This window comes from Muscardinus avellanarius (genome assembly GCF_963383645.1).
Source record: "Muscardinus avellanarius genome assembly, chromosome: 5".
NCBI lineage: Eukaryota > Metazoa > Chordata > Mammalia > Rodentia > Gliridae > Muscardinus > Muscardinus avellanarius.
In genome coordinates this window covers 89692922-89707851 of record NC_137790.1, presented here as the reverse complement: position 1 = coordinate 89707851, position 14930 = coordinate 89692922, and the positions used below count along the sequence as shown (strand labels likewise).

General features: G+C 46.8%; 1 protein-coding gene across 1 annotated transcript in view; it reads right to left on the bottom strand.

Moving 5' to 3' along the window:
* The window catches only part of ABCC5 (ATP binding cassette subfamily C member 5), a gene marked incomplete at both ends in the record, with an annotated part of 92524 nt that overhangs the window by 24674 nt on the left and 52920 nt on the right, over positions 1 to 14930 (bottom strand). The window contains 7 exons of the mRNA XM_080696878.1: positions 1764 to 1892; positions 1982 to 2135; positions 2964 to 3093; positions 3332 to 3478; positions 4298 to 4482; positions 9887 to 9989; positions 14099 to 14242. Coding sequence (XP_080553004.1) covers positions 1764 to 1892; positions 1982 to 2135; positions 2964 to 3093; positions 3332 to 3478; positions 4298 to 4482; positions 9887 to 9989; positions 14099 to 14242 — 992 coding nt within the window. The remainder of the gene's footprint in view (positions 1 to 1763; positions 1893 to 1981; positions 2136 to 2963; positions 3094 to 3331; positions 3479 to 4297; positions 4483 to 9886; positions 9990 to 14098; positions 14243 to 14930) is intronic.

Genomic DNA, 14930 nt, shown 5'->3' with positions numbered 1-14930 from the left:
AAAAAAAAAAGCCGGGCGTGGTGGCACATGTTTGTAATCCCCGTGCTTGGGAGGAGGAGACAGGAGGATCCCACTGGTTCGGAGCCAGCCTTGCTGGCTTAAGAGACCCTGTTTCCAAATAAAAATATAAAATAGGTCTGGGAGTGTAGCCCAGAGGTAGAAGGGCTTCCAGGAACCCCAGTACCACAAAAAAAAAAAAAAAAAAAAATAGTCAGGTGTGGAGGGGCATGCTTGTAATTCCAGTACTTGGGAGGCTGAGACAGGAGGATTTCGCAGGTTCAAAGCCAGCCTCAGCTACTTAGTGAGGCTGTCAGCAACTTAGTGAGACCCTGTTTCCAAATAAAATATAAAATAGGTCTGTGAGTATAGTAGCTGAGGCTGTTCACAAACCCCGATCCTTCTGTCTCAGCCTCCCAAATGTTGAGGTTACAAGCGTGCCCACCACACCTGGCCCTTTTTATTCTTTTTTTTTTATTATTGTGATACTGGGGTTCCTGGAAACCCTTCTACCTCTGAGTTATACTCCCAGATCTATTTTTATATTTTTATTTGGAAACGGGGTCTCCTAAGCCAGCAAGACTGGCTTTAAACCTGCGTGATCCTCCTGTCTCCGCCTTCCAAGTGGGTATTACAAGCGTGCGCTTCCACGCCCTGCCTTTTTATTCTTTATTTTGAGACAGGATCTAACTAAGTTGTGGAGGGCCTTACTAAGTGCCTGAGGCTGGCAAGAAACCTGAAATCCTCCTGTCTCAGCCTCCCAAGTACTGGAATTACAAGCATGCTCCTCCACACCTGACTATCTTTTTTTTTTGGTGGTGGTCCTGGGATTCCTGGAAGCCCTTCTACCTCTGGGCTACACTCTGTAATGCAGAGAGACTGTTTCAAAATAAAGAATAAAAAATAGGTCTGGGGGTGTAGCTTGGAGGTAGAATGCCCCTGCGTTCTATCCTCAGTACTGTAAAAAATAAGTAAATAAAAAATAAAAACATTTGAAGAAAAAAAAAAAGAATAAAAAGTAGGGCTGGAGGTATAGCTTGGTGGTAGAATACCCCTAGGTTCAATTCTCAGTTCAGCAACCTAATAAGATTCAAAATCTGTGTTTTTATCTTACTCAAAAGTAACTCCCACCAAGCAACTGAATTTTAATCAAAGACTGTTCTGTCAAATTACTTATTTATTTATTTATTTATTTATTTATTTACTTATGCGGTACTAGGGATAGAACCCAGGGGCATTCTACCCCCGAGCTATATCCCCAGTCCTATTTATGTGTGTGTGTGTGTGTGTGTGTGTGTGTGGTACTAGGGGTAGAACCCAGAGGCTTCCTACCTTCGGGCTATACTCCCAGACCTATTTTATATTTTATTTGAAAACAGGGTCTCACTAAGTAGCCGAGGCTGGCTTCGAACCTGTGCGATCCTCCTGTCTCAGCCTCCCAAGCGCAGGGATTACAAGCGTGAGCCACCACGCCCGGCGCCCCAGTCCTATTTCTTCTTTTTTTTTTTTAATTCTGTATTTCAAAACAGGGTCTCACTGAGTTGCAAAGCGCCTCACTAAGTATCTGTGGCTATCCACAAACCATGATCCTCCTGTCTCAGCCTCCCAAATGCTGAGATTACAAGCGTGCACCATCATGCCCGGCTCACTAATATCTTGAGTATGGAGTTTTCTAATCCAACTCTGGCCCTGAAGGGCCTGTTGGACTCCTGCTCCATGCTGGAGCGTTGGCTCTCTTCAAGCCCCCAGCCCCCACGAGCACTAACCTGTGCAGAAACTCCTGCCCTTTGTTGTAGGCGTGGATAGTGGCAAGGCCCTGGATGCTGGATGTGATGTGGGAGAGGAAAGGTGACTGTGTGATGTTGTCCAGGCGCTTCAGCTCCCGAATCAGGACCCTGATAATAAAATGGGTTTGGTGTTAGGGAGGTGGATTGGCTACTCAGCTCCTCTCCTGCTCTGGCAGACACGATTCTCCACTGTTTACCTGGAGACGATGTGCAGAACTGCGAAGAGGATGATGAGGGGCCCCACGGCCACAAGGAACCACGGGAAGACGCCCGCGATCATCCCAACACAGAAGAACACCAGGATGACGTTCTGGATGAACATCTCAGCCTGGAACGGCAGGCGCACGTCCACTGCAAGGACCATGAGCAAATGAGTATCACACTCTTGGAAGGTGTCGATAGCATCAAACTTTTCTGTCTTGGCTTCATTTGTGTTTCTGTATGCGTTGTATATGCGGCCGTGTTTAACAGAAGTGGGAACGTGTGTGTTATGCACCAGTTACTGGGGGCAGTTCTGATGCCTTATGACCTCTGGCTAATGTTTTACACCAGCCTATCAATGCCCGAGACAAACCCCTGCTGCAGAGGCAGCCACGATACAGTAGCAAACAGCACTAGCCCTGGGGTCAAAGAGATCTGTGCTCATTCCTCAGCTTGGTCACCCAACAGCTGAATAACCTTGGGCAAGTTACTTAACCCGTCTGGACACAGGCCTTCTCTGTATTCACTGGCTGAACGAGCACCTACCTCACCAGGCTGCTGTGTGGATCGGGATAAGGTGTGTTAACACTTAAGCACTCTGCTTCCTGCACAGCAACGTCTTACTAAAGGACAGGAGGCATCGTCACCATTCTGGGTGATGGGAAATATGAAGCTCTGGGGCTTGCACAGAACTGTCAGCGGTCACAGATGTCTAGGGACCGATGCATGGTTAGAGTAAACATGTGCTTTGGAATCTCAGATGTTTCTGTCCAAAGTCTCTCTGCTAACTCCATCCTCTGAACCTGCTCCCCAGCTGCACAAGGCAGAGTGAGAACCCAGATGAAAGGCTTCTGCTGAAAACAGCAGCATTTCAGGGTAGTCAGAGCTGTGTGTTTGGGAACCATCTGAGTAGGCTAGGGGCACCGTGCGCTCTGGTTTGTGCTCTAGAGAAGGAAACAAAGGGCCAGCGAGAAATACCTTCATCCATGTCTTTGGAAAACCGGTTGAGAATCCTTCCTGTGGGGGTAGTATCAAAAAATTTCATGGGGCTCCTCAGGATCCTCCGGAAAAGCTCGTCATGGAGCCGGGAGGAAGCTCGCAGTGTGCCCTAGGGAGCAGAGGCAAAGGCATCAGGGCCCAGAGACCTCAATTCCTGCATGTCCAGAACCCCACTCTGTACGCCATCCACTCCCAAGGCAGGGGGCCCACTTAGGAGGCAAGGGTGACCAATGGCAGAAGGCTGGGCGTCTCAACAAGAGCCAGCCTGCAGCACTCAAACACACGAGATGCCATGCCAAAGTCTGAGCCAGGGAGAAGGGGAGCAGCGGTCACCCACCACGGCCTACCTTGACGAAGACGACCCCGCGGATGGCTTTCAGGATGAGCATGACGGCCATGGAGAGGGCGTAGACGCTGGCGTAGTACTGCATGTGGGGGTTGTCCTTCATGCTGTTGCTCACAGAGCTCCGGTTCCCTCGAGTCACCGTGGCATTCTGTGTGGAGGTAAACCTCTGTGAGGCGAGACCCCGCCACATTCAGGAGGAGGGAGCAGGGAATGGCCCTGGGACGGGGTCACACGAATGCAAGGCAGGCTTTGTCACCCCCTTCTCTCATTGCTAATGGATGCGAGGAGAAAGCCTGCAGTGTGCCCTGACCAGCCATATGGCTTTGTGGGTTGGTCAAGGATACTTTTCAGTTATAAGAGATTACATAGAGACTCATCTTAGCTGGGCGAGGTAGCGCACGCTTGTAATCCCCGCACTTGGGAGACAGAGACAGGAGGACCACGCAGGTTCGAAGCCAGCCGCGCACGCTGGCTTAGGAGACCCTGTTTCCAAATAAAAATGTAAAAATAGGTCTGGGAGTGTAGCCCGGAGGTAGAGGGGCTTCCAGGAACCCCAGTACCACCACCAAAAAAAAAAAAAAAAAAAAGAGAGAGAGACTCATCTTTTCATCCTGGAAAAAGTCCTTATTCATTGCTTCTTTTTAAAATTAATTTTTAAACAGATCTAAAAAACATAAAAAAACTGTACTTATTATTTTGGTACCGTGTCGTGTTTCCATTGTTTCTGGGGTATCCGACCTCTGAGCTACACTCCCAGCCCATTTAAAATTTTTGTTTTGAAACAGGGTCTTGCTAGGTCACTGACAGTCTTGCTAAGCTGCTGAGGTTATAGGGGTGCACTGTGGCCACCACTCCAGGCTTTCCATTACTTTAAGGGAAAACTATTAGAGTTTCCATAAGTATAGCCAGAGGCTATGGAGAGATGACCTTGTTCTCAGACACACCCCCTCCCACTGAGCAACCTTACCCCACTTCCTTGCTTGATCCAGTAACTCAGCCACCAGGTGCTGAAGGCAGTGCTGCCCACATTCAGCATGAAAAGGGCCATGATGACCAGGAACGCCAAGGGGCCACCTGCAGCCTGGATGTAGACACCATATACTGACCAGGGCACCGACCCCTGCCCCTTCTCTTCCAGCTGCACAAGCTGCCCTAAGTAAGGAAAAAGAAATGTAAACTTAGAAGGGAAGAGTATGAAAAAAAATTCTGCAGGAGGCCACAGATTTGGACTGAGCACCTGCACTGGGCCCAACAAACGAAATCAACATGGGCTTAATCACAGTAACTAAGCTTGGGTGCTGCAGGAAGCTCTGTAGCAAATTAACTAGTTATAATAAGTTAACTAATTAAGTGGCAACCGACTAGTTGGTTGATTGGCCAATTAAGTTGTTTTCTTTCTTTTTCTTTTTCTTTTTTTTCTTTTTTTTTTTTTTTTGTGGTACTGAGGATGAAACCCAGGGGTATTCTACCTCCAAGCTACACCCCAGCGTCCACAAACCACGACCCTCTGGTCTCGGCCTCCTGAATCCTGGGATTACAAGAGTTGTTTTCTATGCTAAACTTCTTGCTGTCAGATCACATTGTTGGGGGTGGTAGCTTTTAGAACTTGTCAAACCATTTCTTGTTTTGTCCTCAAAACTCTACTCAATTTAATATGTCTAAGGAGTTTTCCTTTTAACACAAGCTACTCTTCCACACCTAAGACAACTACAGGACTGCAGAATCAAAAGGGCCTAGTTTCATGGGGCTCTAGGTTAGAATGACTTCCTCTTTGGGAAGCATTCATTCATCAATTTAACATTTAGTGACCACCTTCTATGAAGCAGGCCAGGATGAGGCCCTGAAGCAGCAAAGAGAATTAAGACATTTCAGGACCTGCCTAAGATCCTACCACAGTTTGGGCAACAGGCAGATAAATAAGCACCTAAGAAAATGTGCATGATGTGATGGATTTTTTTTTAAAGTGGTACTGGGGATGGAAACAAGGGGCTTTCTACCTCTGGGCTCCACTCCCATACATATTTTAAATTTTATTTGGAAACACGATCTCACTAAGTTGCTGAGATCCTCACTAAGTAGCTGAGTCTGCCTTCGAACCTGAGTGATCCTCCTGCCTCAGCCTCCCAAGAACTGGGATTACAAGCACGTGCCACCACACCCAGCCTATTCTTTATTTTTTTGAAACAGGTTCTCACTGAGTTGCAAAGGGCCTCACTAAGTAGCTCAGGCTGGCCGCGAACTATGATCCTCTAGTCTCAGCCTCCCAAATGCCGGGATTACAAGCATGTACCACCAATCCAGGCTTAGTGATGGAACTTTCTGCAGGCAGCATGGGAACTTCCAGGGGCTGTATCCACCCTCCCTGGGAGGGTGTGAGTAGGTAGCAGACAGGTTCCAAGGGAGACTTTCTGTGTAGCCTATACTGCTTCTTAAAAGTAAGCCAGACTCAAGCAGGTAGGGAGACAAAAGGCAAAGAAAATAGCATGAGCCCAGGCTTAGGGTGGAGGGGAGAACTGCCCAGAAGTACGCACAGACAAGCTGGCAGGTCGGCACAACTGGGATAAGAGAGCGCTTCAGGGGCAGCAGGAGAACGGAGGCTGCGTAAGCAGCTGTGGCCGGGGAACAAGCCTCTGAGCTTTCTCCTGCAGATTAGAACATCTCAAAAGAAGGGAAGATGGGTGTGGAGATGTGATCTTTTTTTTTTTTGGTGGTACTAGGGGTGGAACCCAGAGGCTTTCTACTTCTGGGCTATACTCCCAGACCCATTTTATACTTTATTTGGAAACAGGGTCTCACTAAGTTGCTGAGAGCCTCACTAAGTAGCTGAGGCTGGCTTCGAACCTGCGCGATCCTCCTGTCTCAGCCTCCCAAGCGCGGGGATTACAAGCGTGCACCACCACGCCCAGCTTTGGAGATGTGATTTTTGAGCCCTGTCAGCTGGGCTGGGCGGATGCAGTTGGTCACGTTAGAGAACAGCTGCCTCTGCAATGAGCAACCTCTTCCATGCCTCCCAGTGCCCTCTAAAAATATAAGCATCTTCCATGTGCTGTACCAGGAAAAAAAAAAAAAAAAAAACACTGCTTTGAAAATGGGAGGCTACTGAAAGGCTTCATGGAAGAGCGGAAGCTGACTAATCTTTTTTGTTTTGAAACGGTCTCACTATGTTGCGCAGGCTTCTGGCCTCTAGCTATCCTCCAGCCTCAGACTTTCTTACTATTTTTTTTTTTTTTTTTTTGGTGGTACTGAGGGTGGAACTCAGGGGCTTTTTTACCTCCGGGCTATACTCCCAGACCTATTTTATACTTTATTTGGAAACAAGGTCTCATTAAGTTGCTGAGAGCCTCAGTAGCTGAGGCTGGCTTTGAACATGTGCAATCCTCCTGTCTCAGACTCCCAAGCGCTGGGATTACAAGCATGAGCACCACGTCCAGTTCAGCCTCAAACTTTCAAAAGTGCTGGACTTTAGTAGCGTGCAACCATGCCAAGCTTTGGTCTCATTTTCAACTCGGTCTCTCAGGTGTATGGAAAGAGGACAGACTGAAAAGGAGGCAACTGAGCACTGTGATGTACATCTGTAATCCCAGCAGTTTAGGAGGCTGAGATGGGAGGATGGCAGGTTAGAAGCCAGCCACAGCAACTTAGCAAGACCCTATCTGAACATAAAGAATACAGTGGACTGGGGATAGGATTCAGTGGCAATGTGTCCCTGGGTTTAATCCCCATTACCTCACAAAAGAGGAGGGGGCGACAGTAACACTCTAGGTAGGAAATGATAAGGGCCCAAACCAGGGCTGTGGCAATGGGGACAGGGCTTGGGGTAGTACATGGTGACTGACCAGCTGCTAGAGGAGAGAAGGAGGTTCCCCTGGTGTGGCCAGATGACTGATGTTGACATAAAAACATAGACAGCCGTACAGGAAGCCCCTGCCTCTTTCTTCATAGAAACTGTTTAAAGATCTTGGAGCAGACCACACATGCCTCGTGCTTTGTGAGTTGACAGCAGCCAGGCTGCTGACCAGAAGATGAGAACGAAACTGCTCTCTAGTGACGCTCTCATCTGCGCTGCGCGGCACTGACTAACACGTGGCTCGGCTCTCTTTGCTGCTGCTTTATTTATTTATTTTTTTTTTTTTGCAGTGCTGGGGATGGAACCCAGGGGCATTCTACCTCTGAGCTACACCTCAGCCTTATTTTTTTATTCTTTATGTTTCAGACAAGGTCTCACTACGTGGCAGAAGGCCTCATGAAGTAGCTGAGGCTGTCTGAGAACCACGATCCTTCTGTCTCACCCTCCCAAATACTGGAATTACAAGTGTGCGCCACCGCACCTGGCTCAAATTGCAATTTTTTAAACTTGAAAGTTGACATGCAGCTTCAAATTCACAAGATGAAAATGCCCATGTCATTGTAAAAAGCTTCTCTTACTCCCAAGACTTGCTCTAGTTGATAGTGCAACAAGGACTTAGAGAGGCTCCCTTTATAAGCAGTGCTGCGGATGCCCTCCGGGTTCTGGAGGCAGGATAAAGCCTCATCCTTCATTCCCTATCTGTATCAGTTACTACCTTACACTTTGGGTCAGGTCCCTGTTCAGCTCTGCACACAGGCATGTTAAATTAAGAATTGCTTATCCAAAACCTAGTGATAGAAGGTAATTCAAGGTTTGTTTGTTTATCTTTGTGGTATGGGGCATTCTACCTCCAAGCTATGCAAGGAGCACAAATTCAAGGCCAGTATCAGCAACTTAGCAAGACCATTAGCAACTTAGAATATTTTTTAAAATAAAAAAATAAAAGGACTTGATGGGGGAGAGGTAGAGGCCCCTGGTTCAATCCCCAATTATCCCACCAGAAAAGTCAATCCCTAAGATTTGTTTATTTTTGTGGTACAAGGGCACTCTATATCCAAGTTATATTCCCAGCCCTATTTTTTTCTTTATTTTGGAAAAGGGTCTCACTAAGTTGCAAAAGGCCTAAATAGCTGAGGCTGGATGTGAACCTGAGAACCTCCTGTCTCGGCCTCCCAAGTCCTGGGATTACAAGCATGTGCCACCATGCCTGGCTCAATACAAGACTTATTAGCCCTAAATTTACCTAACCTATCTTGTTCCTCTTCAAGACTGAGGCAAGATTTCCACCATTCTGATTTAGACCCTGGGACTGGTGCCTAGAAGTGTCCAGGCTCATACCTTCCAGAAACAGCAGGAGCAATTGCCTCATGGGAATTGGGTGCCCTCCTCCAGGATCACCAGGTTAACAACATCCTGCATCCTCTGAAGCCTCCTCAAGTGATAAGGACTTTCCAGAACCAACCAAGAATGGTCACCCAGACCACAGTGGACCAAGGCTACCGAACTATGCGTGCTCTCTGCCCCAATTCTTCTTCTCTTCCTGCAGCTCGTGGAAGGAACCCAAAGACATGGTACACATGCTGGCTCTCGCCTTGCCTCCCACAGTGGCCATGAGGGTTAAAAGTTCCCTGCTTTCACTATTACCGTCTCTGTTGGGTTTTGGGGACAAGTGGCTGGAGCTGGCTAATGGGGACCCCTGGAATCAGCCTCTGACCTAGGACTCTGGGCACCATGAGATAATGGGTTTAAGAAGCAGGATCAGAAACAGAGCTCTAGATTGGGAAAGCCAAGTAAGAAATCTGATGCCTCTAACTTCTCCACAGACTGGCTGCAGGGCTATCGGGCCCAGGCTGAGGCCTCTGTTCTCACACAGCTTCTGAGGACACAATACTCTTGGAGCTGGAGCCCCTATTTTGTTTGGGATTGACTTTTTTGGGGAGGGGGTTACTGGGGATTGAACCCAGGGGCCTCTACCTCCCTCCCAAGCCCTTTTAGTATGTATTTATGTATGTATTTATTTATTTATTATCTGCAGGTCTGGAGATGGAACCCAGGGGCATTCGACCTCCGAGCTATACCCCCTGCCTTATTTTTTATTCTTTATTTTGAAACTGGGTTTCACTGAGTTGCGGAGGGCCTCACTAAGTCGCTGAGGCTGTCTGTAAACCACGATCCTCCGGTCTCAGCCTCTCGAATGCTGGGATTACAAGCATGTGCCACCATGCCTGGCTTTATTTTTTATTTTAAAAAATGTTCTAAGTTGCTAATGGTCTTGATAAGTTGCTGAGACTGGCCTTGAACTTGTGCTCCTCCTGTCTCAGCTTCCTAAGTACTGAGATCACCAGTGTGTGCCACCATGCCTGGCTCCTGAGACTGATTCCTAAAGTACAGAGGTGACTGGTTGGAAGAAGGGCATACCTTTACCCTCCAATCCAGTTTCCTCACTCAGGATGACTCAGCTGTAATTCTCTACTCTGCCCCACCCTGCACAGGAAGAGGAAGACAGAGAACTGAAGGTCCTCTTGCTATTTAAGTTAACAGAAGGCACCTCATAGTCTCCCAATATAATCTGAGAATTTTGTTACTTAAGAAATATAAGACCAGGTACTCTATAATACACAATGCTATCAAACATCATGAATTACACATGGCATTTTTCCTGATAAACTTTAATGACAAATCCAAACAGCTCAAAAAGGTCATTATTACCTTCCTCTGGCTTCGCTGCTTTTTCCTTCTTTACAGATCCTGTTTTAGGACCCTTGTCTTGTGATTTCTTCTGTGAGCCACTGGCTTCCTTTTTTGAATTAATCTAAAAATAGTAAAAAAAAAAAAAAAAAAAAAAGTATCTACAGTCATGATATGGCCAACCACATGAATGTTCACAGGATACAAGATATCAAACTACTTTAATTGAAAAGAGAAAAATCCAGCTTTTCACAAGGGCGACCTATACTAATTTCTTATACTTCTTCCAGTCCTAAAATTGCTGAGATTTGGGTTCCTCCCCGGCTAGTCCACTGGCAATCGTTCTCCTCAAAGCCACTCAAGACCAGCCCTCCCGACAGAGAAGAATGCTTTCCTCTCCCAAGTTATCAGAGCCGGCGCCACTTCCATCCCAGCCGTCTCTGGTCCACCTCACCACAGCATCAGATCCTTAGGTCTGACCAAAGGACTTTTCAGCTGGTGATGTAAGACTTCTGCATTCACATTCTGGCCCCAGCTTGTTCTACAAGTTCCTCTCCCACTTCACCGTTTCCCGGGGCTCCCATTCGCCGGCCACAAGAGAATTCTTCACACCATTCTTACACCACACTGCAATTTCACTTTCTGTACCCTTGTCCCATCAAGTTCCTCCACTTGAAATGCCCCTCCCTTCATCCCAATCTCAGTCTCAGTTGTCCCCATTCAGATGGATTCAAATTGCATCTCCTTTGTGAGGCAACCAGAATAAACCTCGTCTTCCCCTGCTCTCCCTGGGCACTTAGTTGCAGGTTGCTACCGTCCAAGCAACCCAGTGCTCCAGTACCTGGAAGCACTGTCTTCCCGAGGACACTGAGGAGGACAGAGGTGACCTCGGTCGGGGTCAAGCATTCTTCAAACTGAACCTCAGACAACAGAAACCACTTAACCCATTTTGTCCCTCTGTCCAGATATGGAACACCTGTTAAAACTTAAACTGAGCAATAAATATACCACTTACAGTAACCTTGAAGTAATAATTATATTTGTAGAACTGAAAACCTAGGACTTAATATTCTCCTTGCCAAGCTCCTGCTATATCTCTCTATAGGAAATTCCTTGATACAGTTCACTAGATCCAGATCAATTCTCTGTCTTACTGTCAGCCCCATTCCTCCAGTAGGCTTTCCAACTAGACCTTTTTCCTCTAATATGCCCAAACTAGAAAACACAAAGGATACCAGTGGGACTCCAGATATTAGAGGGGAAATACTAGCTAAGTTTGAATGGAAAGATAGGAGAGGAGGAAGGCCGATCTTGATTAATGAGGGTCTACACCTGAACATGTGTAAAATTATGAAAAAGACATGGTTAACCTGGACAACCATTGGTGGGAGGGGGGGAAGGGAAAACGGGGGCGGGGGGGGAGAGGGCACCAAATATAGTTTAAATGTATACTATTTATGTTCAATAAAAAAATTTAAAAAAAATAAAAATAAAAAAATAAAATAAATTGTCAGAGATAAGCCGGGCATGGTGGCGCACGCTTGTAATCCCAGCATTCGGGAGGCTGAGACCAGAGGATCGCAGTTCATGGACAGCCTCAGCTACTTAGTGAGGCCCTCCGCAACTTAGTGAGACCCTGTTTCAAAATAAGGAATAAAAAATAGGGCAGGGGGTGTAGCTTGGAGGTTGAATGCCCCTGGGTTCCATCCCCAGACCCGCAAAAATAAATTAATAAATAAATGAATAAATTGGCAGAGATGAAAAAGTTAAAATATAGAGCCATATTTGATACTTAAGTTAGGGCTCTACATTTTATATTTATTACAACATATAAATAAATGTTCTGTCTAAAAAGATAACTTTTTTTCTGGTATGGGGGATTGAACTCGGGGGGACTCTACCTCTGAGCTACAACCTCATCCCCAGCCCACCTTTTGCTGTAGTTCTGAGGATTAAAGTTTGGGGCATTCCACCTCCAAGTTACACCCCCAGACCTATTTTTGTTTTTCATTTGCAAACAGGAGCTCACTAAGTTTCTGACAGCCTCAAAAAATTGCTGAGGCTGACTTTGAACCTGCGATCATTCTATTTAAGCCTCCCAAATAGTAAGATTATAGGCATGTACCAACATACCCAGCAACCCCCAGCACTTTTCATTTTTTGTTTTTAAAACAGGGTCTCACTAAGTTACTGAGGATTTTGCTAAGTTGCTGGGCCTGGTTTTGAACCTGCTAATCCTCCTCTCTCAGCTTCCCAAATACTGGGATTACAGGTGTGCACCATTGCACCTGGCACATTGCATATTATTTAATTTAATAAATACAGCCACTCTAAGAGGCAGATACCATCCCCCCCCTTTTTTTTTGGTATGGTACTGAGGGTGGAACCCAGGGGCTTTCTACCTCCAGGCTATACTCCCAGACCTATTTTATACTTTATTTAGAAACAGAGTCTCACTAAATTGCTGAGAGCCTCACTCAGTAGCTGAAGCTGGCTTCAAATCTGTGTGATCCTCGTGTCTCAGCCTCCCAAGCGCTGGGATTACAAGCGTGCGCCGCCCCACCTGGCTCAACCATCCCCCCCCCTTTTTGTTTTTTTGGTGGTACTGGGGTTCCTGGAAGCCCTTCTTCCTCCAGGCTATACTCCCAGACCTATTTTATACTTTTTCATTTTTGGAAACAGGGTCTCTTAAGCCAGCACGGCTGGCTTCCAACCTGAGCGATCCTCCTGTCTCCCCCTCCTAAGTGCGGGGATTACAAGCGTGCGCCACCACGCCCGGCTCAACCATCTCCATTTTTAAGATGAGAACACTAAAGCTTCAAAAAGTCAAGTGACATACTGAAAGTATGTTTCTTCTACTATAACACATTGATTCAGTACCATTTGTTTGTGGTACTGGGAATTGAACCCAGGAACATTATACTTCTTAGAGCTATACCCTTAGCCTTTTTTTATATTTTATTTTGAAACAGGGTCTTGCTAAGCTGTTGATACTGGTCTTGAACCTGCTATCCTCCTGTCTCAGCCTCCTATTACTGAAATTATAGTCATGTACCACCATGCCTGGCTACCCTCCATCCCTTTTTATTTTGACACAGGGTCTCACTAGGTTGCTTAAAGTCTCACTAAAGTGCTGAGGTTGGTCTTGAACCTAAAATTCTCCTATCTCAGCCTCCCAAGTACTGGGATTACAGGTGTGTGCCACCATATCTGCCAATTCAGTGTTTTTTGCTCTTTGGACATATGCTTATTTTCACCACCCCCCCTTCCCCTTTGTGTCTACAGTGACAAGAAAATAATCTGAGGAGTCCAGAGTAACCTACGAATCGTAGAGATCATAAACTCTAAATCTGGATCCGGGTGTCCCTATGGAGTTACTGATGACCCTGGAGGGCTGAGTTACATCAGAAGGTCTAAAGGCATCAGTCATGAACAGTTAGTGGTTTGCCCCTGAAATCAAGTGAGATAAAACCCACACACTGAGAGAAGACTCCCAGGAAAGGTCCCAATAACTTGGTTTTCATTCCACTCCAACATCAAAATGTCTTGGTAGCCCAGAAAGAGCTTTTAGCCCAGCCTAAGTCGCCCTAGGGACCCAGGTGAGCGAGCAGATGGGGAGCAGGAAAGCAGCCTCCTTGGCTAGTTCCAGGCATGCCTTGTGCTGTGTCTAGCATGGACCCCAGGGAAGGTGTGAGAAGCTGCTGCCTCTGAGTGTTGCACAGGACCGCGGGGCAGGGCAAACAGAAAGAGGACGATGAAATGAAAGAAAGCACCCTGGTCAGCAAGCTGCTTCACTTTTCTGGCTTCAGTCCCCTCCTCTGTAACAGTGGGGGATAATCATATTCAATCACAAAGCTCCAAGAAATTGATTAAAGAGGATGGCACTTATAAAGTGTCTAATCCAATAACTGCAACACTGTAGGTATTAGTCAATGATAAGTGCCAACTCAGCAGCCTTTCCTGGCATTTTATTCACTTGCTCATTAAAAAGAGAGCTTCGGTGTGCACGTACGTCTCCACAAGTCTTTTATCCCATTAAGATGTATGACTACAATGCACCAATAAAAAAATTTTAAAAAAGAGAGAGAGCTTCACACTGCTTCAATCGAGGCTGATGGCGTTTAGGAAACTAAGCTATAGCCACACAGTGGCAGACATCTCTCTCTTCCCATGTATCTCGATAGTCACATCTGCCCTGCACAGAAACACACATACAAACCCAGAAAACCTTACCTCAACAGGGGGAGTCTCTCCCAGCAGCAGGTTGTTAAAAATGGTAGCATAATCTCCACTTAAGTTCATCAGTTCCTCATGGGTACCTCTTTCTGTGATACAGCCCTCTTTCATGAAGATCACTTCGTCACAATCAACGAGGTACTGGAGACAAAGGCAGGGGGAACACAGTATTGCTGACATTTGTGCAAATGCACCCTACCCAGGCCTCAGTTCAGTTGTCTCAACTGGAGGTGACACTTGGCAGCTTTTGAAGGCATTTTTGCTTGTCAAAATTAAGGGGAGAGGTACTCCTGGCATTCAGTGGACAAAGGCCCAGATGTAGAGAGGAGCCTCCCAGCAAAGGCCAGCTCCACAAAACATCAACAGCACCAAGGCAGAGGATCTCTGTTCTAGTTTACTGTGCATCGTAATGCTGTTCAAAAAGTGTTTCCTCGCCAGGCGTGGTGGCGCACGCTTGTAATCCCTGCGCTTGGGAGGCAGAGATGGGAGGATCGCGCAGGTTCGAAGCCAGCGGCGCATGCTGGCTTAAGAGACCCTGTTTCCAAATAAAAATGTAAAAATAGGTCTGGGAGTGTAGCCTGGTGGTAGAAGGGCTTCCAGGAACCCCAGTACCACCACCACCACCACCAAAAAAAAAAAAGAGTTTCCTCTGTTTTTGGTGGGGGTCTGCTGGTGGCGCGACAGGATCCTGTGTTACATCTCACACCCTCTCACTGCAGGCAGAGGCACACTGAGCTCCATGTTCTCTGAGCAGAACAGGGAATTAGCCCTTCAAAGGTGACAACCTAGAGAGCAACAACCTGGAGCTGCTCTCAAAGTGGCTGCCTGT